The following is a 27,550-nucleotide window of genomic DNA, read 5'->3' on the forward strand; positions in this document are numbered from 1 at the left end:
TCCTCGCCCATTCTGTTTAAGTGACCATACCACCTGAGATTAGCTCTGCTAACGCATTCCTGGATGCTGACAATGTCAAGTTCTTTCCTAATATCCTCGTTTTTAATATGATATTGCCATTGATACCATCTGTTCACACCTATAATTTTTCTCAGGACTCTCATATCTGCAGTCTCTAGTCTTCGGTCAAGTGTTTTACTTCTGACCCAGCTCTCAGATTCATAAGTTAAAACTGGTTTGAACACTGTCTTGTTTACAGCTAATTTAGTGTTCCAACTAATTTCTCTCTTATTCCATATGAATTTATTCAATTGACTTCCTACCATACCAGCTTTGCTGATTCTGTTGTCTATTTCTATATTTAATTTACCATCTTCAGTAAAAATCGTTCCTAAGTAGCTGAAATGTTTTACTTGTTCCACAGGTTCTCCATTCACAACACAGTTCACATTTCAATGATTCTGCCTATTTTCATTGTCTTTGTCTTTTTATTGCTGACCTTCATACCATATCTATTACAACAGCTATTCAATTTAGTCAGGGAATCTTGCAAACATGCAGCAGATTTATTCAAAGGTATAACATCGTCCGCATAAAGCAAAGAGCTGACATTAACACCTCCAATGTTGATATCATGTTTAATACCACTTTCCTTCATAATGTGATCCATATAGATAATGGATAACAGAGGGAATAATGTACATCCTTGTCTCACACCAGGTTTAACATTAAACCATCTTCCTGTACATCCTTCAATTCTAACTGTTGACTTACAACTCAAATAAAGACTAATTATTGCTTAATATAATGCCCCATTGACACCGTATAACTGGGGCACAAAATTTCATGCACAAAATCGGCACAAAATTTCATGCCGGCTGGGGCGACGCCCCAGCCGGCATGAAATTTTGTCATGTTGTACCATCATTTTTTATTTTGGTTTAACCAATAAGAATACAATTTGGTCGGCTAAATCCCAAATTGCCAGCCCATCCTCGTTCGTTCAGTATCAAAGTAGATACCCAACAGGGTGCACCACGAGAAGGTGAGGATTGGACATTAGGTCAGAAGCCCTGGTCGGTTTTCCGCATTCCTTTAAAGGCTATGTGGAGGTCTCCTCTCAGCTATACAGCTTTGACCCTTAATAAATTTAGTTTAATCCTTTATCAAAGTATGAGCAAACCAAGTTTGCGCCTGAAAATATCCTCAGGACTGAGGTAAGGTGGTACATCCCTTGGCAACTCGTAGCAAAGGTGGACCAAGCTCTCATCACTCCTTGTCTTAGTATCTCCCATAATGCAAAGCACATCTCCTTGCAGACATGTATACTGCTATGCATTAAGGGAAGAGCCACTACCCAGACCGGTTTCAACCTTTATTGTGGTCTCGTCAGTGGGAGGCAGACCCAGAGTGGTGATACTAAGACAGAAGCAATCGAGAGGTCATATTTACCTATACGAGTTGCCAACCGGTGTACCACCTTATTATTAAATTACTCTGGATTTAGAGAAAGATGTTGGAAGTTTATTTTTTGCACTTGGTTAGACTATAATAAGTTTAGTTTAATCCTTTATCCAAGTGTAAGTACACAAAGTTTGCACCTGAAAATATTTTCAGGACTGAGGTAAAGTGGTACATCCGTATAGATGAATATGACCTCTTCATTGCTTCTGTGTTAGTATCACCACTCTGGGTCTGCCTCCCACTGACGAGATCTCAATATAGGTCGAAATCTGTCTGGGTAGTTGCCCTTCTCTTAATGCATAGCAGTATACATGTCCGCAAGGAGATGTGCTTTGCATTATGGGAGATTCTGAGACAAGGAGTGATGAGAACTTGGTCCACCTTTGCTACGAGTTGTTGCCAAGAGATGTACCACCTTACCTCAGTCCTGAAGATATTTTCAGGCTCAAACTTTGTTTGCTTACACTTGGATAAAGGATTAAACTAAATTTATTATAGTCTAACCAAGTGCAAAATCAACTTCTAACAAAATATACATGTAGCATTTCTGTGTTATTTTTCAAGGATTACAACATATGGTAAGCAAATTGACTACTTATAACTGCATTTAAATTTCTTTCGTTATGCATCTGGTTCCAATAATACTCTTTCGACTAAAGGTGAGTTCGCTGTCTGGCACAGAGGTAGAGGGTTTTTCATCCTCAGAACAGGCAAACCGGTCAGTAGAACACACGCAATTTACAGACAAGAATTCTTAGAGGCATAGGGGTAACCGCTTTATCCTCGTGTTACAGTTAGGAAATCCAAGGATACTTGGAAGGCTGTGGGTGCTTAAGTCTCTGTTAATGCCACTGATAAGAATAAGGTTCTGATAATACTAATGCATATAACTGCATTATGAAACGTGAAGCAAACACATATTTACTTTTAGATCATCTTCTCATATAACTGAACATATTTCTTATTAATGAAATTTTCAATGAGCATACATAATTCTAAGAAAACGAACATAAGAAGTAACACAATGAACATAACAAGTAAAACATTTGTGGGATTTTTACATATGTATAAGTGAAGACTTTAACCTCATGTTGCTTATCTATTTGGTACTTTCCTTGCATCTTAGTACCAGAATGTCATCCAAAATTCTGAAATATTTGCGAAGGTGTTTTGTTTAAATGGTCGAATGTTGCTTATACCAGATCTCTAAATTGTCTTTCAAAGAATTTAAATTTGTTCAGTTTATTTGGTTGAATTGATTTACTTTTGTCTGCTGGATTTTACTGTTATTTTTCATGAGAGTCTGCTAAATTGTATTTCTTATTGCAGAACTTAATAATGTGCTTTGAATGAGCAAAGATCTCTTGTTTGGAAGGGTGGACTTGTTGAGAAGAACTTCAGATCTATCAAGAATGCGAGTTCATCATCCATTACATTTCAGTATCAGTATAATATTCTTAAGATCGCATTCTACATGTAGTACTTGGGCAGTGTCTGTAGCTTTCACATCGTATTACTGCTCTTGGAAACAGCACAACCTATAGCAAACACCACTGAAACGAACTACTTGAAGGTTCCATAGGTATAATGCTATGCTAAAAGAAATTGACTATAGCCAACTATCTACTAAACAAACTATACTTGTACAAAGTAATATAGTAAGAGTCAATTGTAACTGTTTCTTGATAGTATTCCTGTGACATATTTTTGTAGCACTGTAAAAAAAAAAAAAAAAAGAGTTGAAGTTACATTGTATATTTATTGTTTATAAGCAGCTTAAAATTTTTGAACCTTGTTAAAAAAATAATCTTTTATAATATGGTATTACTGCTTTTTATAGTTGATTACACAATGACCTTAAATTTTGTCAAGGTATTGTAATATGTTAATTATTTATGCAGTACTATCTTTTAACATCTTTATAAGCAAGTGCATAAAAATTATTAGGTAATAGTTTTACAGTTGGATTATATTTAAAGTATCTGAGCACATCTGTTAAATAATTTGGTAAATAAAATTTAGTAAATAATTACTGAAGCTGAAACCTTCCTTTTATTCTTAGGCTCTAGATCCCACCCCAGAAGGTCATAGAGCTCCAATAGCAGATTTGTTTCGTACAACTCACACCCAGACACCTCATGGGGGAGGAGATAGTTATCCTAGCAGTGGTGCCCCTAGTAGGAGTCACTCAATATCTCCTATTGTTTGTTTAATTCCTGGACCAATGGAAAGTTCTCGATCGTCAAGTATAGGTAAACATTGTGTAGTTATTTAAAAAAAAAAAAAAAAAAAACACTTTGGGAGGGAGAAAATAAAATCAATATTGAACAGTCTCTCTAATGTCTAGAAGTAGTTTTCTATTTTTTACCTTTAATCTTTTTATGAATCTAATTTATGTTAGTGAATCAGTTTTAGAATAATTCTTGGGCTGAAATATGAGGTGTGCTATTAAATAACGAGACTGGTTGCAAAAATGTGGTTTATTATTACAATTGTACAACTTAATTGTTATTCCCAACATACTCCCCTCCTATCTATACACTGTTGCATACGAATTTTCCATTGTTGGAAGCAGTGCTGCAAGTCATCAGGTGTTATCTGCTTCAGTAGCACTGCAGTTTTTTCCTTTACTTCATCCAGTCACTGAAAATGGGTGCCCTTCAATGCGAATTTCAACTTTGGAAAAAGGTAAAAGTCGCATGGAGCTAAGTCTGGCTCCATGCGACATGGCAAGTAAGGTGGATGGTCCAATACTGGGATCTTATCAGCCAGATACTGCTTTACAGAGAGTGAGCTGGAGCATTGTCCTGATGGAGAATCCAAGCATTGTTCTTCCACAGATCGGGTCTCTTCTTCTTCACTCGTTCTCTTAGTTTGGCCAGAATGTCAAGTTAATAATGTTGGTTAACTGTCTGACCCTCTGGTACCGATTCAACCATTACCACACCAGTGATATTAAAAACGATCATCATTGCCTTCAGTTTTAACTTGCTCATTCTTGCTTTTTTCATTCTTGGTGATGTCAAAGTTTTCCAGTGCATCGATTGTCTCTTTGTTTCTGGATCATACTGGGAAATCTACGTCTTATCACATGTGATGATCTTCTCCTACAAGTTCGGCTCAGCTGTCAGCTGGAATTGCAGTGGATGAGGTAAAGGAGAAAACGGCAGTACTATACTACTGAAGCAGATAACACATGATGACTTGCAGCACTGCTTCCAACATTGGAAAATTCGTATGCAACGGTGTATAGATAGAGGAGGGGAGTATGTTGAAGGGGATAACAATTAAGTTGTACAATTGTAATAATAAACCACATTTTTGCAACCAGTCTCGTTATTTAATAGGCACACCTTGTAGGAAAGCAGTCTTTAGAATTCTGCTAATGACAGATTGTCTTATTATTATTACGTGACACTTTAATGGACTTCCAGATTGAGGGGCCAGACATATTTTTGTCTGTTAATTGTGTGTCTGCACACATGCCAGGGCAAGGGGGCCCTGGTACCTTGAAAAGAAAAAGGAAAAAACACTAGAAATTTTCCAAAAACCTTTTCCTAATTAAAATTCATCCTTTTATTTATGTTGTGTCGTGTCTTCTGTTTCTATACTACTTTTCAACCTTATGCGGTCACATAAGGTGGAAATACCCTATAGCTCTCAGGAATCATGGCCACTGTGAACTCAAGGCAAATGAAGTAGTGCTCAGGCAGACTGGGTGCTACTTTGTTTGCCCAAGCTGGGCCAGAGGAGATCATGGGTATCCTATATTGGAAATTATTCTCAGTCATAGGTCGTATGCAATGCATAGTGTGTATTCTCAAATCATCTACTCAACTCCCCCCCCCCAAGATTAAATCCTGAGTGTGCCACTGCATACATACATACTTGTATGTATAAGTGATGGACCCAAAAATATTCTACTGAAAACCAGTTCCGAATAAAGTTTGGGAAATGCTGCTCTGTGGTGTTAAGTATCTCGGTAGGTACAAGTCAATTCAGACTTGTACCTACACGACTGTTTCAGCCAGAAATGAGCAGGCCATCATCAAGGCATCAGCATAATTGCAAGGTGAAACTAGAACAAAGAACGTTAATCCTGTTTTTCAGAGCTGAGCTACATGCTGGGATGCAAGCAGTAGTATGCCCTTTTGTCTTATTTTTAATACAATGCTATATTCAGTTATTTTATTTATCTAAATTTGTTAATTTTCATATTTCAAATAATTTTAATCTCATTTTATTTTATAACTATCATATGGCGGCATCCCAGAACGTGGCTCAGTTGTTAATAGGATTAACATTCTTTGTTTTAGCTTCACCTTGTACTTATGCTGATGCACTGATGATGGCTCATTAATTTCTGGCTGAAATATTTGCAATAATAAAAATTATTATTCTTTATTATTATATTATTATTAAACAAGACCTCATGGAGTCAAAGACTCATCTAGGAGGTCCTTTTATCTCACACACATCTCATCATACCGGGTCTTAAACACATTCAAACTCCTTGCAGACACCACACTCTCAGGCAAGGCATTCCAATCATTCACAACTCTGCACGAAAAAAACCTGCCTCTCACTCCCCTACTCACACCCTCTTTATACAGTTTCCAGGGATGACCTCTGGTTCTCCCCTGATCTCCCACTATTCGCTGTAGAACTTCTCCACCATTGATCCTATAGCAACCCCTTACCAACTTGTAGGTCTCTATCATATCTCCCCTCTTCCTTCTCTCCACTAGTCTCTGCAAATTACATCTTTTCAATCTTTCCTCATACTCGACATTCCAGAGGTCAGAAACTACCTTAGTCAGTCGCCTTTGGACCCTTTCCAACATCTCTTCATCCTTCTGAAAACCAGGTGACCAAATCTGGGCACAATAGTCCATGTGTGGCCTAATCAAAGCCTTATACAATGGAACAAGAATCTCCCTACTTCTACACGTCAGTGTCCTCCTCATCATTCCCAGAAGTCTTTGTGTTGTCTTCACAATTTTGGCGATGTGACCCCTAAATTATGCTTGTGAATATGTTTAATAATCTATACTGTGCCACCAATCTCTTCCATTAATAAGTTACATCTTTTATTCTATTTATTTAATTGCAGATGATGCATCTACAGTGCTTCTGGAAGGAGAAAATTACTCTAAACTGGGTACAAGCCCACACATTAATAGGTTTTTGGCAAGGGAGCCACCTGATGGCTGTGAAAAGGTGAAGATTGCTGATGAATCTAGGTAAGACATTATATCATTTGGAATGTACTTCTTTCCCTACGCCAGTACTTATGTCTTGTAATACTGATATATTATTATTATTATTATGTGACACCTCCAGGGAGTGTCATATAATAATAATAAACACCTCCCAGGATCACTATTCTTGGGAGTGTGCCTTCCCAGGATCACTACTCCTGGGAGGGCACACTACTCTACTTTGCCAAATACATCTCATCCTCTCCATCACCACTTAATTCTCCAACTACAACACTACTACCATCATCACCAACAACAGTATTTTTTGGCTGTAAATTGGTGTGTTTTGAAGATTTGTCTGTACATGGGATGAAATACCAGAGTTTCCAGGAGAAAAACCCTGCTACCACCATATGAGATTGATTAACCGACCTTCAACTGAAAAAGCCCTTATAAGGATTCCCCCTCGATGAGAATCAAACCCAGGTCTTTTCAAATCAAAGGACGCAATGTTCCGCTATTCTTCCAATTGCGCTACGGTGGCCATATTACATCCATCACTCTGCTATCTGTTTATTTGAAGTTAGTTCTGGGATTATTTCATTTCCTGTTTTGATAACCACTGAAATCATCTTGTATTTGTGTTTGAGGCATCCATTTTGCCTTTTCTATTACAATATTATCTTCCTATCTGAGCTGTCCATCAGTAACTCAAGTAAGTTGGTTCTGCTGTTTATTTACATTAAATAGCATTGACTTATGACTGCTCTTATCCAGGTCATACCCATAAATGTACGAGTAGTATAGTATATGATACCAGCTTAGTGTAATTGGATATATGATTGTGCAAACCAGAGTGTTAAAATTCGTTACTTAAAAAAAAAATAAACTTATCACAAAGTTCATAAGGGTATGATTTTTTAGCACTAAAGTGCTATTTTTTTGGGTACCCTCTGTTTTGGATATGGCATAGCTCATAGTTCTATGGCAATTAAGGAGTATAGAGATTGATGGGGGGGGGAGATCACCTCCTTCCAGTGCTATAGACATTATTCTATATAATAGTGTTTCATATTCTGTGAGGGTTCAAGACAAACCCCCACAAGACCTCATCTCTCTGAAGGTCAGCATCAAAAGTAGATCTTATGGTATCAGCAATATGATGTTTGTTACTAGAAGAATCAAAAAAGTGTTTTGTTTCAACAGAGCACTGTTTCATTGCACCAATAAAATTGTTAGACTCCACCAATGGCTTCCACTCACTCACTACTCTGTGAGAGAAAAACCTAGCTCTTATCCCTTTCTTGACTGCGAACCAACTTAACTTCCATAGATGCCCCTGTGTTCTCTCCCCACTCTCCATATAACATAAAATTTCATCAGACAATATTCTATAACACCTATTCAAAAGTTTATATACCTCTATCATATCATATCACTTCTCTCCTGTTAACCAGAGTCTGTTATCCATATACTTATGGATAACAGACTCTGTGCTCACAATCTGTGTTCATAATCTAAATCCTATAATCCAGATATAATCTTTCCACCTCTTCTTTGCATCCTTTCCACAGCTTCTTTATCACCTTGAAATCCAGGAGACTAAATCTCACAATAATCCAGATGTGGTCTTATTAAGGCATTATAAAGAGGCAAAATGACTTCCTTATCCTTGCTTGTTAAGGTTTGCTTCACCATCACAATTATCCTCTGAGTTGTATTTGAAACTTTTGCTATGTGACTTTTGAACTTCAAATTCCTATCCACTATTACATCAGATCCCTAGTTTCATCAGTTTCTTGTAGCATAATCTGCTAATAAAATATGCTGCTGGAAATCTCATCACACCAAAGTACATAACATTACAATCACTAACATTAAACTGACAACTGTTTTCTTTTGCCTAAATTTCCAGCTGATTCAAATCATTTTGTTAGTGCTGGATATCAGAAGCATCCCTAATTTCCCTGCCTATATTTGCATCATTGGAAAACAATTGCACATCTCCTGTTAGATGCTTCGTAATGTCATTAATGTATAGATTGAACAACAATGGCCCAAGGACTGAACCCTGAGGTACTCCACTAGTCATTTTTTTTTTAAATTAATCTTTGTACTGATTAAGGGCAGTACTACCCTTACATCACATTCAGACTTGATATAGGCCTAAGCCTTTAAAAGTGTTTTAACCTATGCATGTTCTAGTTATCATTGTAGTCACTCTCTGGTGGCAATGCCATGCCACCAGTGTGCCCTGTAGGGCCCTCAAGGAAAGAACTTTTATATCCTTCTGCGCTCCATACGCCATGTAAAGAGATGGTGGTGCTGGTAAACCTTGGAGTTACCCCATGCTCCTCCTGTATCTTACTAACTAGATCTTGGTTATTCTTATAATAGTTTACCTTATTATTATGGCTATAGGCCAGTGGGCACTCTGTTCCCACCACCTGGGCATCAACTACCCAAATGTCAGCATCTCTTTTAATCACTAAGTCTGGCTTACGCAAACCCACAGAGGTTCTATATTGTAGTTCCACTGCAGTCTCCCAACCTTTGTTCTTAAAGCGGTTGTTCAGAATGGAGACCACAGCGTCATGCCTCTGCACGCAGATCCCATGGGTGTGGAAGCAACACTGGGCTATGTGAGACAATGTCTCACTGTAGTGGCAGCCAGTCCTACAGTTTGAGTCGTCACTATCCCCATCGAGCTGTGCGGGCTCTAGTGGGCTCGAACCCAGGGAGGAGTCTGGTGCCATCCCTTATCCAATCATGCTGGGGAGGCACCAGATATGGCTCTTTTAAAGGAACGCCATCTATAACAGTGCAGCAGAGATGCCCATCTCTTGTGTTTAAGGTACTTTGTACCATTATCAAAGTACCTTAATTGTGGGTGCTGACTCGATTAAGGTACTTTGATAATGGGACCAGCCTTTAGCCCGCCTAAAGTCTTCTTGTATTCATGGGCTATAGAAAGCCTCTCTGCAGAATAGGGGAAGAAGATGGTTATCCAGAATCGCAAAGTTAGAACTAACTTCGCAATTCTGGACAGCCGCAAGTGTGGGATCAGCCATCTAAGTGATGGGACCCCGAGCCCGCCGTCCTTCACCCTTGTGTGGAAATATGCAGTAGGGGTGTCAGGCGGCAATTGGAGCCATGATCTCATGGCTGAATGGATAGCCCTGTCCATTCAGGACAGTACCGAGATATATGTCCTACCAAGCACCAACTTGTAAAAGCGAGGTAGGAGATAGTGGGAAAGGAGATACAGTCTGCTGGGGCTTGAGAGGAGCTTTCCTCAAAGAAGCAATCCCAGTTTCTAGGATAGAAGGGACAGAGGACTTTCCCTTTGGGGTGAATGTGATACCGAGGTATCTCCACTCTTCCAGGATGGTCAAAGAATGCTTCCTTAAATCTAGCAGATTCACACCCACCCTATGCCACTTTTTGATATCGGTCTGTCAACTATCCACTGATCCAAGTAGAGTTTATAGTCCATTCTCATATTCTCCAGTTTATGCAACAGCCTTTTGTGTGGTATCCCATCAAATGCCTTAGCATAATCCATGCTTTATCACTTTGCTCATATTTTGTAACATGTTATAAAATATGAGCAAATTGCTAAAACGTGACCTTCCTTTAGTAAACCCATGCTGCTCCTTACAGAGTATAGTTTGTTTGTCCACCCATTTCTGTATGCAAGTTCTTACCAACTTCTCTAAAAACTTCACTACCACATTAGAGATACTGATTGGTTGGTGACACATCAGTTTTTGCACCACCATTGTACAATGAAAGTATCATACATTCCTTCCATTACTGTGGTATCATTCCTGAGCTGAGACCCAAGTTATATAAACATGTGAAACGTCTAGCCAATTCGGCTGAACATTCCTTTAGCAAACATGCTGATATTCCTTTTGACAAATTCTTATCTAGGTTATGCAACAGCTCTTCAACCTCATTTTCATGCATCCCTGACCTTACAGTGTAGCAGTATCAGTATGCATCATGTTGCATACACTTGGTTGATATATCTTAGCAAAGTGAGCACTCATTAATTGAACAATCTCATTAGCTTCTGACACTAGAGTACTATCTACGGTAAATAAAGTTATTCTTCCACATTCATTCTTTCTTTTGCTTGCAGCATAACAATAAAATTCTTTTGAATTGCTTTTAGACCACATAGCCAATTTTTTTTTTAATACTCCAATTGAGCTTTCTATACAATAGTCATTTCATAACTCTAGAGGATTTATAAAACTTTTCTGGCCTGAGCTTTATATATTTCATAACTCCTCTCACTCTTATTCTCATGATATTCTTTTCACATCTTCTTGTGGATCTCTTGCTTAATAAGGTTGCATATCCATTTCACTCCCAACATATTTATTCTTTGAATACTAGGAATACATTCAGATACTGCCTCATTTAAGCACTTATGGAGAAGATATAAAGAATAGGGTACCCCCTATTCTTTATATCTTCTCATTATGCTACTCATGCTAATCATCTACTCTTATGCTACTCATGCTAATCATGAGTAGCATAAGGTGCAGACTAGGAGGGTGACAAGAGTGAGGAAAGCAGAATTGACATATGAAAGGAGATTGGCTGAAGCAGCAAGCTCTAGAAGATTATAGTGGAAATGTTCAATGAGTATTTCATTAGTGTTATTTTGTTGGGTGGGGAGATAGGAGTAGTGTTAAATAATAATAGGAAGGAGGATGGCAGATTGAAAGTTCAAGAAGGGGAAGTGTTTAGAATATTAAATAACCTAGTGGTTAAGAAGGTTGTGGAACTGGATGGGATATCACCATGTATATTACGGGTATGTCCACAAGAGGTTGGCAGTGCCCTTTACTTGGTTGTTAGGTTGTTAGTTGACAACAGAAACCATCCCAGAAGAGTGTAAAGAAGACAAAATAGTGCCACTGCTAAGATAAAATTCACATCAGTAGTGTCAGACTATTAGAGAGGCTTGTTGGAGACGGAATACAAACTTGGATTGATGACAATGGAAATATTTTGTGAGAGAAAGAGCAGCATACTTTGTTAGAGGGATACTTTGCTTTAGACTATTATAAAATGGTAACATTTTATAATAGTCTAACTAGTATTGGACAGAGGAGATGCTTATACAGTGATTTATCTGGATTTTGCTAAAGCATTTGATAGAGTACTGCATGATAAATTACTGTTGAAAATGATCAGAATGGGGATGGATAGTCATTTGATAGCTTAATTATAGGGATGATTGACTGATGGGAGCCAGCAAGTTGTGTACGAAGGTGCAGTGTTCTGACAAAGGAATGTGACAAGTGAGCATTTCAGCATTTTGTTCTGGGACTTTGATTGTTTAATTTATATATCCTTGACATAGTTCAGAGTGTGAGAGCATACTTATTAGATAGGTAAAGGGGAATTGTTGCATTGGGTAACTGATGATGTGAGAAGATCATCCATTAAAACTGTATAAAAGTCATGTGAGTAAGGAAGTGAAAAGATTTTTTCTTAGTGAGTGTTTCTTAATGAGTGGAATACATTGCCACTTGGGTTGTGAATGCTCCAACATTGAATGTATTCAAGGCAAGATATGATGGTTATTCTGGTCTGTGATTGTACAACCTCTCACAATGAATCTTCTGATTCCATGGAGGCCTGGAAGTAATACCAATACTAATTATTTCTGACTTAAATGTCCTTGGTAAGTAATAAATAAGACCTTGTTAGTCAACTATGACTCCTAACCACAGAAATGTATTTACATATCATGCATCTGTAAGTTGGCTGAAGGTTAGATAATTTGGAAACCTTGCAGTAGATACTAAACATGAAATGTGCTTTTTCACCTGGCCTGGTTGGCCGAGTGGTTAGCAAATCCACTCTCTAGCCAAAAGGCTGCGGGTTCGAATCCTGCCATGGGCATGGATGTTTGTCATTGTCTATGCTAGTGGTGGTGGTGAATGGTAGACGGCGTTGGTGTAGGTGATGAATGCAATTGGAGAATTGGGTGGAGACAGAGTTGTAAAGTAGGTGGCCTTGATGAGTCTTTGGACTCCCTGGAGGTGTCACATAATAATAAACCATTTCAGACTTCATTAATAAGGGTAGTAATCTTGCTGGATGATAAATTTTGCAGACATCTATGCCTATACTGGGATTTAAATGCATGACCTGTTAAATGGAAAGTGAAAGTATTATCCACTCAGCCTACAAGGGCTGGAGAAATAAAGCTATTGTATGCCCACCGTTTGTAGGTCTCTCCTTGGCATTTTGCCAAGAATAGTCGATTCATGCCGAAGGAGAGAAAGAAATGAAGGATGTACGAATTGGTCGCCAACATGTGAAATCATGTGCTTTCTTGTTTGTCGCTATACTAGTAGTAGCTTGATTTTTGTTGTCGCTTTTTTGCATTATTTTTTATTATTAATTTGTATGATGGATCCAGTACAGTCAACAAGTTCTGTTGTTAAACGTTTCAGTAGCTCTTGCAAAAGAATATTGAATAATGTGCTGACATTCTGCGAAAAAGAATCGTCAGAAGGCCGTCTCCTTGTTCCCCTTTCTCAAGTCATAAAACGTGCAAGTGCAATTGCGGGCATATCGGGATCAACTGTTAAAAGAGTTCGTAGGGAATCAAAAGGTGAAGGTAAGCCAAAATTTAAATCTCCTAAAAAAAATGCCAGAGAAAGAAAACCATCAAAACCGTAGCTTTGAATGATTTTGATGTAGACGTTATAAGAACTATTTACGAATTTTATGTGGTCGAGAAAAGAGTGCCAACTGTTCTGAAATTGATTCCTGTGCTTAAAGAAAAAATTAATTTTCCTTGGAAAAGAGAAACTTTAAGGAAAATACTTCATGAAATCGGATTTTGTTTTAAAAAGTCCCAGAATAAAAGGAAACTTATCATGGAGCGAAATGACATTGTTTTATCTAGAACGCAGTATTTGAGAGAAATAAGACGTTTCAGTGAGGAGAAAAGACCAATTATGGAAAATGTTGGCAGTCTAAAGAAGAATGTGGAGTGCTACAAACCGGAAATGCCTCGCAGTGCATAATAATTTTGTGTGCGGGTGAAGAAATGGGTTTTTTACCAAATTCAAACTTACTATACAAAGCCAATTCAACTACTGGAGATTACCATGGGCAAATGAATTCTACGATCTTCAAAAAGTGGGCAGAAGAAAAACTGATTCCAAACCTTCCTAAAAATGCTGTTGTTATAATTGATAACGCTTCATATCACTCTAATCGATTAAACAAAGTTCCAAATTGGTCTAATAAGAACCAAGTTCTTATGGATTGGCTCTCTGCAAATAACATTTCTCATTCCCCAGATATGCGAAAAATTGAATTGCTTAATTTGGTCAAAAGAAACTTGCCCACAACTAAACTATTTAAATTCGACACAATGCTCAAAGAACATAGATTTCTAGCTTTGAGACTACCATATCATTGCAATATTAATGCTATTGAGTATGTTTGGGCAGAAGTGAAAAGTTTCATTCGCCATCGCAATGTAACTGGGGATATTGACATGTCGAAACTTTTTAAGCTTTCAGAACAGGCGATTGAAAGTATTGCAGTTCAAAACTGAAGAAAATATTGCTCTCATGTCACCTCATTGGAAAATATGTATTGGGACAGAGACGGAATTATCGAAGAATTATGTGAACCTTTGGTGATCAGTTTAAGTGAAAGTGATGGCGATTCGGACACCAATTCAGATGACTCTGAAGATTAAAAGGATTTGATAATGGCATTTTTTTCCAACATTTTTTTTGCATGGGTTTGTTAAAAGAGTCGCAACAAGTCAGGAATAATTAATCAGTTTAGGACATCAAAGTGTCTCAGTTCTCTCAACTGGAAGTTTAGAATATCTAAGTTCATTTGAAAAAATTTCTGTTTTTCTGTATAATTATTTTTATTTTATAGAAAACTTTCTTAAAAATAAATTTAGTTAAATTTTTGTTTTATGCTATATCTTTTTTAATTTTGTTAATACTCTACGTACATTTTTCCAACTGTTATACAAGCAAAATAGTTGCACTTTAAAAACAGCAATGTTCATAAAAGAAAAGCTAAATTTTCTGACCTCTAATAATAAACAAACTCATCCCAGAAGACAGATTGATTACCCTATTATCGAAATGGATTCTCCTTTTTCTGACATGCGCAGAAGTGTCGAAGGATCTCTAATTGTTGGGCAAACAGTATCTACAATCTTTGTTCTGTGAACTAATGCCATCTAGAATCTTATTCTAATTGAGCCATTATTTTTTAATTAGAGATAGTTGTTGGAAGTTTTTCCACTGGGTTAGATTATAAATTAAAGATACCAAAACATTATATACTTGGTTTAATCCTTTATTCAAGTGGTGTAAGCAAACAAAGTTTGCGCCTGAAATATAATCAGGACTAGGGTAACTCGTATATAGAATCTAATGACTTCACATCACTTGCCTTAGTGTCCCATTATTCAAAGCAAATATCCTTATGGGTATGTATAATGCTATGCATTATGTGAAGTGTCACTACCCAGATCGGTTTTGATCTTTATTGAGGTCTTGTCAGTGGAGCAAGACCCGGAGGTGATACTAAGGTTGAATTAAGGCAGAAGTCATAATTTCATATTGGAGTTGCCAAAAGGTGTCACACCTTATTATTAAAATACTCTGGATTAGAGATAGTCGTTGGAAGTTTTTCCATTTGGTTATACTATAAATTAAAGATACCAAAATTTCAGGTGCAAACTTTGTTTGCTTACACTTGGATAAAGGATTAAACCAAGTATTTAATTTCTTGGTATCTTTAATTTATAATATAACGTCCAGGAATGTGTTAGCAGAGCTAATCTCAGGTGATATGGTCACTTAAACAGAATGGGAGAGGAAAGATCAGCAAAACAAGTGTTCTCTGCCAGGTTGGAAGGGAAAAGACCCACAAGAAGACCAAGATATGATATAGTAAAAAGTGCCTTAGAAATATAAGATCTGATTGTGTTGACAGGTAACAGATTGATTTGGAGGGAAATTGTAGAGAGGAAGTTAGTAATGATGTAAGCTTTTCATGTTGTACTCTCATATCCTGTAATCCCTTGAAGATTCATGTCAGAAATTTGATGATGATAATACTTGCCTCTCTCTTCAATATATTGCACAACATCATTTACATTAGTATGATATACACTGATAAAGTGCTCGTTCAGTTATATCCCTATATCCTTGCAACTGTCACTTCTGTCATGATTATCCACCATTGTCAACCTGCCATATTTATTCTTCCTCTTGCTTGCCATATAGTGGAAGAATTCACTTGGCCTGACCAGCCAATCTCCTCTCATACCGCATCTTTTTTTTTTTTTTTTACCATACTTATCACCTTCCTGGCTTGCACTTCACCCTTTATGCATTTGATCACCACCAGCTATGTTATAATTCCTCCATAACATTTTCTTTTCAAACACGGCTTACTTGATTTCACTGTTCATCCATTTCACTCCTACTCTGTTTACTCGCTTAACTGTTGGTGTGCATTTATACATTGCTTGTGTTAGATACTAACTTATGAATTCCCATTCACTTTCAACATCTTTTCTGCACATCTACCCAGTGTACTAATGCTGGCTTTCTATAATCCTCCACCTTATAATTCCACATATCCATTCTTGGCAGTAACCTTTTCTTGTTTCACCACTTCCCAAACAAGTACCTCATTATCACTCTTGCCAACTGGTGCCAGTGTTAATATCTTATTAACAGTTACATCTTGTGAAGTTATCACCCAATCCAAAACACTAAACCCTCTAGATGCTTTGGTCACATGCTACTTAACATATTTATTCCTCAGAAATTCAGTGAACTCATTATCCACGTTCTTGTAGATTCTTGTTATCTTTCCATTCTGTATTCAGTCTCCCATCAAGATTGCCTTCTTTTTACATGCTCAACCAATTTACCTAAACATTTCACAATCAGTATTCTCTACATTTCCTGTCCTATAACAACATTCTGTTCGATATACTAGCCTGTTAATTTCAACTTCACACAAGACAGATTCAAAATCTGTCCATGAACTATCATTTCCACACTTTGCAGACACATTTCCTCTACAATTATTAATTGTACTTCCTCTTGTTTTCATCTTCCTATCCTTCCATTTCTATATCTGACATCACATTGTTCTCAGACAACCACTTTTCAGTTATACGAATTATCTTTGGCATACTACTTAACCAGTGCAACAAATTCAGCTCTCTTATTTCAAATACTCCTATATTTGCATACAACTGTAACAGTCTCTGTCTTTGAGACCATTCTGCCAACACCAATGTTCTCTACTCTAGCTACTATACCCCCCCCCTCCTCTGTTCAGTTCTGACCACTCATGTTTCCCTGATTGTTATTCTAATTGCCATTCATGCCTGTTTCATTCTTACCTTTTTGCATCCTATCACCTTTTCCTGAGTGATGGAATGTTACTTCTTGATTCTCTGCTTTTTCAGTAAACAATAGCCTTTCTAAATGCCCAACACCAGACCCTTTTACTTGCAATCCATCAGCTTTAAGCCATTCCAACTTTCCTTTAAATTCACTCCACAGATCCACTAACTGAACCACCCTTGCTTCACAGAACTCAGCCGTCTTGCTATTTATTATATCTACTCTCCTTTTCAATTCACTATTGTTATACCCGAGTATCATGCTAGTAAATTTTCCAACACAACTATTATCCTTTATCTCCCACATTCCTCAAGTCTCTATCATCATTTCTTTTCTTCACTCATTAAGTCATTTGTGCCCACAACTACCACTAAACCTATGCCTGCTCTTTTCTTTTCTGCAAAATATCACTTATTTGTTTCAATGTTTCCAGGAAAGTATGTTTTGTGTATTTTAGTAGTCATCACACCTCTAATGAGTTCCCATATAATGATATATGATTATCCCTTGACTCTTTCTTCCTGATACTAACTTCCTCTTTCTTGTTCACATCAGCTAATCTCTTCTTTTAGTGTTTAGTCTCATCTTCGAGATGCTTCATTTCACTATTCATTTTCATCAACTCTTGCCTAAGCTCTTCCACTACAGTCCCTTTGTTATAATGACTAACACTTCCATGTGATTTTTCTTGACCATCGGTGATGCTAGCTCCCATTTCAAATTACTCCAACAGTCCACAAATCTTTCACATTTTCTGTTGCAAAAGTCGGTGTGCATCCACTGGAAAAAATCCAGAACAGAACTCTGTTTTCATGCCAAAGTTTTTCATGCTGCAGATGTGCACTTCTTTACAGATGAAATTTTCAGGAAGCAGAAGCAGCAAGAATAAACAAGTAGCAAAGACACAAATAAACAGACAAAATTCCAACAACAAACACTAGTGAAGAACACTTGTATCTAGCAAGGAGGGGAAAAAGAAATAATGAAGTTCAGTTATTTGAGGAAAAGCTAAATGACACTAGCCACACATTGATCAACTAAAAATCAGAGACAAATAGGAGGTTGAAGGGAAATGATACACTCTCTTTCTCTCTCCATGCCAGGTGTTTGTCAAATGTGTGCTGTTCATGTTGAATATGCTTTTGGCAGTCTTCTTGTTCTGCTAAGATTAGGATCCAGTAATGTCAGGATTACCTATAAAAATAAAATAAATCTGGGCTTGCTTACCATGACATTCATACTAGACACACAGTGTTTCTTGAAACTTGGGAAACTTGACATCATCATCCAAATCTTAACCATTCTGATTGTTTGACAGCCTCAAAGTTCTGGGAAGCAGTCACCATAAACTGTTATTATTATTATTTTTTTTTTTTTTGTAATATTGAATAAGTTATTTAATTTTGAATTACAGAGACTATTAATTTTGTTCCTTTGAATTCAGATAGTTCATTCTTCCAAACTTTGTCATCACTCAGCTGTGATGACAAAATGAGCTAGTAAGCTAATGCTATGTGATTCACGTTTTAAGTTCATTTAACCCCTTAACATACAAAGACGTCTGTGACATGTCTTTTGTTTATCATCATCATCATCAAATTCCTGCCATGTACCCTCAAGGGGTGTACAGGATATGACAGTACTACATGAAAATAATTACATCATTACTAACTTCCTATCTACAATTTTCCTCCAAATCAGTCTGTTACTTGTCAAGACTCCAACATTATCAAATCTTATACTTCTATCATCTAAGGCACTTTGTACCGTATCAACCCACCTATATCTTGGTCTTCCTCTGGGTCGTTTTGCTGCCAACCTGGCAGAGAAAACTTGTTTTACTAATCTTTTTTCGCCCATTCTGTTTAAGTAACCATACCACCTGAGATTAGCTCTGCTAACGCATTCCTGGATGTTGACAATGTCAAGTTCTTTCCTAATATCCTCATTTTTAATATGATATTGCCATTGATGCCATCTGTTCATGCCTATAATCTTTCTCAGGACTCTCATATCTGCGGTCTCTAGTCTTTGGTCAAGTGACCCAGCTCTTAGATCCATAAGTTAAAACTGGTTTGAACACTGTCTTGTATACAGCTAATTTAGTGTTCCGACTAATTTCTCTCTTATTCCATATGAATTTATTCAATTGATTTCCTACCATACCAGCTTTGCTAATTCTGTTGTCTATTTCTATATTTAATTTACCATCTTCAGTAAAAATCGTGCCTAAGTAGCTAAAATGTTTCACTTGTTCCACAGTTTCTCCATTCACAACACAGTTCACATTTTCAATGATTCTGCCTATTTTCATTGTCTTTGTCTTTTTATTGCTGACCTTCATACCATATCTATTACAACAGCTATTCAATTTAGTCAGAGAATCTTGCAGACTTGTAGCGGATTTATTTAGAAGTATAACATCATCCGCATAAAGCAAAGAGCTGAAATTAACATCTCCAATTTTGATATCATGTTTAATACCACTTTCCTTCATAATGTGATCCATATAGATAATGAATAACAGAGGAGATAATGTACATCCTTGTCTGACACCAGATTTAACATTAAACCATCTTCCTGTACTTCCTTCAATTCTAACTACTGACTTACAACTCAAATAAAGACTAAGTATTACTTGATATAATGTCCCACTGACACCATATAACTGTAGCGTATTGAATAGCTTCTCTCTTGGCCTTGTCATATGCTTTTTCCAAATCAACAAAACTTAAATACAGATCTCTGTTATATTCCCATGCTTTCTCAACTGTTTGTCGTAAAGTGAAGATCTGATCCTGACAGCTTCTATTTGGATCCAGCTTGTTCTTCACCAAGATTTTCTTCCACAATTCTTCTCAACCGTTTCTCAAGTATACTTGCATAGATCTTCCCAGGAACACTCAGTAGGGAAATTTGTAATTCTCACATTCAGTTTTATTTCCCTTTTTATATATGGGTACTATGAGAGCTCTACTCCAATCATCGGGAATTCTTCCCTCTGTCCAGGCTTTCTGAACTATGTAGTGCAGCCATTGTAAGACTCTTATACCACCATACTTCAGCATTTCTGGTCGAATATCATCTGCCCCTGCTGTGCCTTTCCACATTTAAAGCCTTTGATGGCTTTAAATTTTTCTACTTCAAGTATGGATATGTATTCCTGACTGCGTGCCTGGTCAGTGTTTTTTACCACTGTGCTGTCATCACTGCTTGTTTCATTTAGCAGTTTTTCGAAGTAATTACTCCATACTTCAAGAATATCTTTTCTCCTGTTTTCATGTCACCTTTATCATCTCTAACTCCTTTTACAGCACTCTTTCCTCCATTCCTAAGCTTCTTCAACAACCTCCAGAATATTTTCCCACCTTCTTGATATTTATTTTCTATATTCTTGCCAAAGTCCTCCCATGACTTTTGTTTAGCTAGTTTTACACTGTGTTTAGCATTCTTGCATTTGTCTCTGTATTCTCTAAGAGCACAAGCTGACTTATTTGACAGGAACTTTTGATATGCTTTCTTCTTTTCCTTCACTGCCTCTTTAACTTCCTGTGTCCACTAGGGAGTTCTGATTTTTTTATCCTTGCAGATAACCTCACCACATGCCTCTCTGGCAGAATCAATCAATGTTTTCTTCAGAGTTTTCCACCGAATCTCCAAGGTTTGATTCCTGTACTCAAACTCTTTCATTTTTTTTTTCAATAATCTTTGTGTATTTTAGTCTACAGTTCACATCTGAGAGCTGCTCAACTTTTATTCGCTTTAAAACTTTCTTACATGTTATTGTTTTCAATATGAAATTCAATTTTATCCTGCTCAAGACTAAATAGTGATCACTTCCAATTTCAAATCCTCTGTGCACTCTGGTGTCCTGCACCAGGGAGAAACACATCGCTATCAACAATAACATAGTCAATGAGACTTTTCTTATTCCTTGCCTCTTCTCTCTATGTGAATTTGTGCACATTTTTATGTTGGAACATGGTGTTAGTAATAACCAGTCCATGTCCTGAGCAGAAATCCAACAAATATTTGCCATTATTATTAGCTTTGCTCTTTTCTCCAAATTTTCCCAAAATATTTTTGTATGTCTCACAATCATTTCCTACTCTGCTATTTAGATTCCCAACAAGGACCAACTTTTCATTTTTCATTGTGTCAGTTGCTTTTTCTAAAGCCTCAAAAAATTCCTCCACTTCTACCTTAGTAGAACCTTCTGTGGGACCATAGGCACAAATAAGTCTCATTCTCATATTTGCCCACATTACTCTACTTGAGACTGACTGCCATTCAAGAAGATTAGCCTCGTATTTTGTGTTGAATACTATGGCTACTCCTTCTTTTCCTTGATTGTCATTGCCTGAATATAACATTTTGTATTTATTGCTCAGAAAGATCTCACCAGTTTTGGTCTTTTTTGTTTCAGTCACCCCTATTATGTCGATCTGGTACTTATCTAATTCCTCAGCTAGCTCCATTTCTTTGCCATTCAGGCTTCTTACGTTGATAGTACCGATCTTTAACTCTGGTGATGTTGAGTTGGGGTTTGTTTTCAGATTTGTTCCAGTAGTTGACTTTTCGCTGTTCGCCCTGGTTCCCTGGCGAAAACAACAGGGGCCTTGTTTAACCGGGCGACGCCCCAGCCGGCATGAAATTTTGTCATGTTGTACCATCGTTTTTTATTTTGTTTAACCAATAAGAATACAATTTGGTCGGCTAAATCCCAAATTGCCAGCCCATCCTTGTTCGTTCAGTATCAAAATAGATACCCAACAGGGTGCACCACGAGAAGGTGAGGATTGGACATTAGGTCAGAAGCCCTGGTCGGTTCTCTGCATTCCTTTAAAGGCTATGTGGAGGTCTCCTCTCAGTTATACAGCTTTGACCCTTAAGTCTTTTGTTTATTGCACCAAAATTAATTATGAATTTTGGTTTCACATATAAATACAACCGAATATAAATGCTAGACAATCTTGTGCCCATTTCCTTTCAGCCGAGAAAAGTTGCCAACGGCGTGTATCGGCTATTTCGTTTGCGTTTGCACAAATTCTTCATTATTTGAAAAATAATGATGAATTTGATCCAGCAAATCACCCTCACCCAAACTCTCCCAAAAAATTGGCAGAAAAACGACCGCTTTCTGATTTTTAATTGGTACGTTAAGGGGTTAATGGAGTTTACTTTTCATACATGATGCCAGTGTAACATTGTACAAATTATATTGGCATTTTTAATAAATTCTGTTTTTCTGTATGTGTTAACTGTTGTAAATATAGAATATTTTATTAATATTCCTTTATTTAAACATGCTGAATGTTTTTAAGCTTCCTCCTGATGTTGAGCAGAAGGGAAGGCTGCAGTAAGGAGCGAATTTTTATATGATAGTACCTGAAGGACAGTTATTTCTGATATTTTTTATCACCTCATTGGTTTCAGTTTGTGGATAATGCTGTCTGACTATCATGTGAAATATTCTCAGATAAATTAATATTATACATCACTGTATTCATTTTCACTTTGAAAAATAACACAATGATCAGAAGTGATACATTGACCAGAAGTTTTCTTTGCTTTTCAAAAATGTGGAAAGTGAGGTCTACACAAACTGTGCCTTGGCTAAATCACACATGATAAAATGAAAATACATGCCCTTTTTGCATCATGGTTGCTTTTTACACATCTATACTGCTCAAAACAGTTAGGGGATATTTTTGTTTTCTTGTAAATTATAAAGTTATAAAAATAATTTACAAATGTAACACATTTATTTAAAAATATTCTTAATATACAACAGTGTAGAACATGCAACTGCATACAAAATCATGTTAAGACTTGTCAAAATGTATCTTAGCCATATAGCATGTAGGGGTATAAAAGTGTGGCTTGTTGCTCTCACTTGCACAGGGCATAATTATCACCTCAGTTGTAAACTTGTGTCACATTCCAGCCATTATTTTGTTAAAAATGGCAGAGCAACATGATATCTCGGAATCCATGGCTTGGAGAGCCATTGGTCGATTAAAAGCTATCAGACAAACACAGCAAGTTGTCACTCAAGTGTGTCATGTATCTCAAAGTGTAATTTTGCGACTTTGGAATTGCTTTCTGGAAATGGGAAATGTTTGCCGAAGACAAGGTCAAGGTTGCCTATCAACAACAACTCCAACAGATGATCAGAATTTGTCATTACTTGTCAGAAGAAATCAAACATTTAATGCAACACAACTGTGAACTTGCCACAGCAACAGGGAGGCTGGTATTGACACAGACAGTACAAAATCGCCTTCATGCCATAGATTTATATGCTCGAAGACCAATTATTTGCATTCCACTTACTGCAAATCACAAAAGAGCCCGAAGAATTTGGGCACAGGAACACTGCAGTTGGACAAATGAGGATTATGCTTGTGTATTTTTTAGTGACCAGTCAAGGTGCAGTCTGCAACCAGATAACCGACATATCTTGATATGTTGTGAAAGTGGAACAAGAAATAATCCACAGTTTGTTTGTGAAAGACCTCAACATCAAGGTCTGAGTTTGATTGTATGGGCTGGAATAAGTATAGGTGGCCATACTGATCTCTGTTTTATCAGAAATGGTTCCTTAACAGCCCAAAGGTATTGCAATGAGATTTTGGAACCTATAGTTCGTCAATATGCTGCTGCAATTGGCCAAGAATTCATTTTTGTGGATGACAGTGCTCGTCCACACTTTGCAAATTTGGTACAAGAGTGGTTTGAGGAAGAAGGTATTGAATGAATGGACTGGCCTGCCTGCTCACCGGATTGTAATCCAATCGAACATGCTTGGGATGCTTTAGATAGGCACATTTCTGCTCAACTGGTGCCATCATGATCGCTTCAAGAGCTCAAAATTGCTCTCACAGAAGAGTGAGGAAATATCTCACAAGAAGTGTGTGATCATCTTATCCGGTCCATGCAATCAAGATGTACCGCTGTTAATGGAGACCATACGCCCTATTAAAAATTAACAAAAGCGTTTTTGTCTATTCTTGTTAAAATTATTTCACGATAAAATGTATAATTTGTTAAATTTATAATAAATATCAATTATTTAAACAATATCTCATCAATTACACCCTATCCATAAGTAAGAAATATTTATTCATGTATAAAGTACCCAATAGTTATAATTATTTGCAGAAATTTATAATTATCCGACAGAAACTAAAATATCCCCTAATTGTTTTGAGCAGTGTATTTAAGGAATCTTGAGAGGTCTTTCTACATCTTCCACGCCTAAATAAAAATGGTTCAAGATTCATCTCAAGGATATGGAGTCTTCCTCCCATTAACCATAATGTAATACATTTTTTTAATATGCATTATGAAATTTAATTTATCAGTAACTTTGATATATCGATGAACTTTGGCAATGTTTCGTAATGGTGATGGAAACAATGCATGAAGTTAAGTTTTCAAGTTTAAGAAATGGAATTTATTTTGGTCAACATATACAACCTAGCCCTAGCTGCTAGAGGGCTGCAGTGTGTTAACTGTTCATAAAGGCTCTCGAAAAGATAAGTGCTGTTTTGTGTAATAATTGGCAATATTGTTTGTATTTTAGTATACTATTGCTTATTTTTGATAACTTAATGTGTCTGTGTGATTATTGGCCTTGTGGATTTGTTAGACTTTTTTTTATTGATTTTTGAATCTTACTTTGAACAGAACACAATGGTGTTATGCACCAGGCCAGCTCATCTAGTAGCACAAAGATCAAATGCTGATGAAATCAATTTTGTTAGCCTGCAAGTTAACGAATGCAAAAACAGACTGAACAAATGCAAGTTAGCATAAATGAAAGAAATGGAAACAGAATGAAAGCTAAGCTGAGGAGTGAAAGAGCACAAGAATGAAGAAGCAAAAGTAAGTGATATGGAAATGAAAGGAAGTAGGAATGAGGAAACAGAAGACAGGTACAGCAGAATGAGAGGGAGTGGGACTACAGGGGCAACACAGAATGAAATTATCTAAATGCAAAATTTGAAGGAAATTGTTTAAAATGAAAAATGAAATGAGGAATATGCCGAATGATATCAGATGTTTAGTGGACGCAGATGAAAAAGTGCAAAAGAATGGAATGAAAGAAAAAAGTGACAAATGATTCAAGTAACTGTATTCAAAGAGAAAAAGGAACTAAATTCTCACTATTATTATAATCCAGGTCTATCCATGGAGTCAGAAGACTCATCGTGGGAGATCCATTTATTCACACTAGCTATCATTCACATGATACCAATCACTTCTGCAAACTCATTCACTGATGAAGCACTTACAATCACCTCTGGCAATCCATTCATCACTCTCCAAGCAAAAAAATGTAGTTCCAATGCCCTTGCTAACCAAGCTCTTATACAACTTCCTCTGGTCTTCCCCTCTTTGTCTGTCAGCTAATTTTTGAAGCTTACAGACCAATTTATTCTCATAGGAAGCATTCCACAGACTTGCCACAATGTCACTAGCCTCTGGATTCTCTCTGCAACTTCTTGACCACAGAATCCAGAAGTCCAGATCTGTTTGCAGTAGTCCAGATGTGTCATTATTAATGCATTTTAATAAGGACACATCTAACATTAAGGTAACCAAAACAGAACATTAGATTACTTGGTTAGAGTATTCAATAACCACATAATCTGATGTTCTGTTTTGGTTGCCACAATATGCCCTCTGAACTTCAACTCCTTGTCTACAATCACACCCAAGTCCCTGACTACATCACTTTCCTGTAGCTTAGTTTCAATATAGTTCACAGCTTCTGATCTCTTCCCATTACCTTACACTTGGCCACATTGAACTGACAGCTATTTACCTTTGCCGATACTAGTAGTCTGTTTAAGTCCTGCAGGATCTCTGCATCACCTTCATTTATCATCTCTTCCCAGTTGAACATCATCATCAGCAAACAACTGAATATTTCTTGTTAAATCATTTCCTATATCACTGATATATAAATTAAGGACAACAGAGGGACAAGTATTGAACTCTATGACACACCACTGGCCATCTGCCTTCTCCTGGACTCAACTCCTTTATAAACTCCTCTATGATATCTGTCCATCATCCACCCTCTAATCTAAATCACCAGATTTATATCTATCTCCATTTGCTCCAATTTATCCAATAGAATTCTATGTGGAATCTTGTCAAATGCTTTTGCAAAGTCTAGCAATATCACTGACTACCCATTTCCCTTATCCAACTCCATCACTTGATTATAAGAAGTAAGCAAATTACTAAGGCAAGACCTCTTCACAAAACCAACTTGTCCCTTATTATCATATTCTTATCAACCCATCCTGAATTCTGTCTTTCTCCAATACCTTAACTACCACTCCTGAGTTACTGATTGACCTATAATTTGCTACTTCTGCCTCTCCTCTTTCCACTCCAATGGCACCTTACTACTATTGAGGCCTAAAATAAACAGCTTGCTCAGAGGAGCTGATAATTCCCTTGCACATCTCATAGCTTTGTTCATATTGAGGTTCTGCAATATTTTAACCACCTCTATTTCTTCAACCTCTATTCCTCTGTTCTCCTACCAGCCAATGTCACATCAGGATTGCAATATCATCATCATCACCACCACCTAGATAGTACATTCCTGCAAAATGCTCACTCAGTAATTCAATTATTTTGTTTGGTTGTCATTACCTCCCCACCATCAGCAGTTTTTTGTCATCTTTCTGTAGTCATTCCTCCTTTTACTCGTCACAGTGAAAGAACTCCTTAAGGTTTCTTTTAGCCTCATCAGCTAGCTTTCTCTAATAATTAGCTCTGGCCTTCCTTACCATACCAGTCACCCTTCTTGCCTGTGCCTTATACTGCTAATCAGTATGTGCTGATCACCTTTTCCTTTATAATCCCTCCACAACCTGTTCTTTATGTGCATCTTCTGCTTAATGAAAGCTGTTCATCCATCTAACTCTTACCTGATTTGTCCTTCTGACTCTATGTATATATTGAGATGTTGCTTTCTTCAAATATCCGTTGATCACCTCCCATGCACCAACATCTCTCCAAATTGTTATGCTGTTGTTCTGCTGAAAGCTGTCTCCTCAGTTTGTCATAATCACCTGCTTTGTACTTCTACATATGTCCCTTTTTAATAGAAAATTCTGCACATCAGGCAATCTCCCAGGTCAAGACTACACAATCATTTTCTCTAAGCGGAGGCGGCATAGCCAAGTTGGTTAGTGTTAAGTTCTCTGATGCAGTGATCAGATCTAGCACTCTTGAACCTCATGTCCTTTTCATTACATGTTACCTCAGGTAATTATCTCTCAGCAGCTGTGTAAATTCCATTTCGTCCCCTGCATATGACCATTCTTCCTCCAAATCTGTGGTCCCATAGTTGACATCTCCTATAATAATTACTTGACCTGAACTCATCATGCTAATTTGCAAGTGCAT

At 37.1% G+C, this 27,550-nt stretch overlaps 1 protein-coding gene across 7 annotated transcripts in view; it reads left to right on the forward strand.

The window, feature by feature from the left end:
• LOC150105279 (glucocorticoid-induced transcript 1 protein-like) overlaps nt 1-27,550 on the forward strand; it is a 454,175-nt gene that overhangs the window by 316,996 nt on the left and 109,629 nt on the right. For all 7 annotated transcript variants that reach the window (XR_016548433.1, XR_016548434.1, XR_016548438.1 and 4 more), the window contains exons 6-7: nt 3,527-3,716; nt 6,578-6,707. Coding sequence is in view for 1 of the 7 variants with exons in the window: in XM_090394062.1 (XP_090250188.1) it covers nt 3,527-3,716; nt 6,578-6,707 (320 nt within the window). In the remaining 6 variants the exon portion in view is untranslated. The remainder of the gene's footprint in view (nt 1-3,526; nt 3,717-6,577; nt 6,708-27,550) is intronic.

This window comes from Typopeltis vanoorti, chromosome 6 (assembly GCF_054136105.1).
Source record: "Typopeltis vanoorti isolate ZY-2024b chromosome 6, IOZ_Tvanoo_1.0, whole genome shotgun sequence".
NCBI lineage: Eukaryota > Metazoa > Arthropoda > Arachnida > Uropygi > Thelyphonidae > Typopeltis > Typopeltis vanoorti.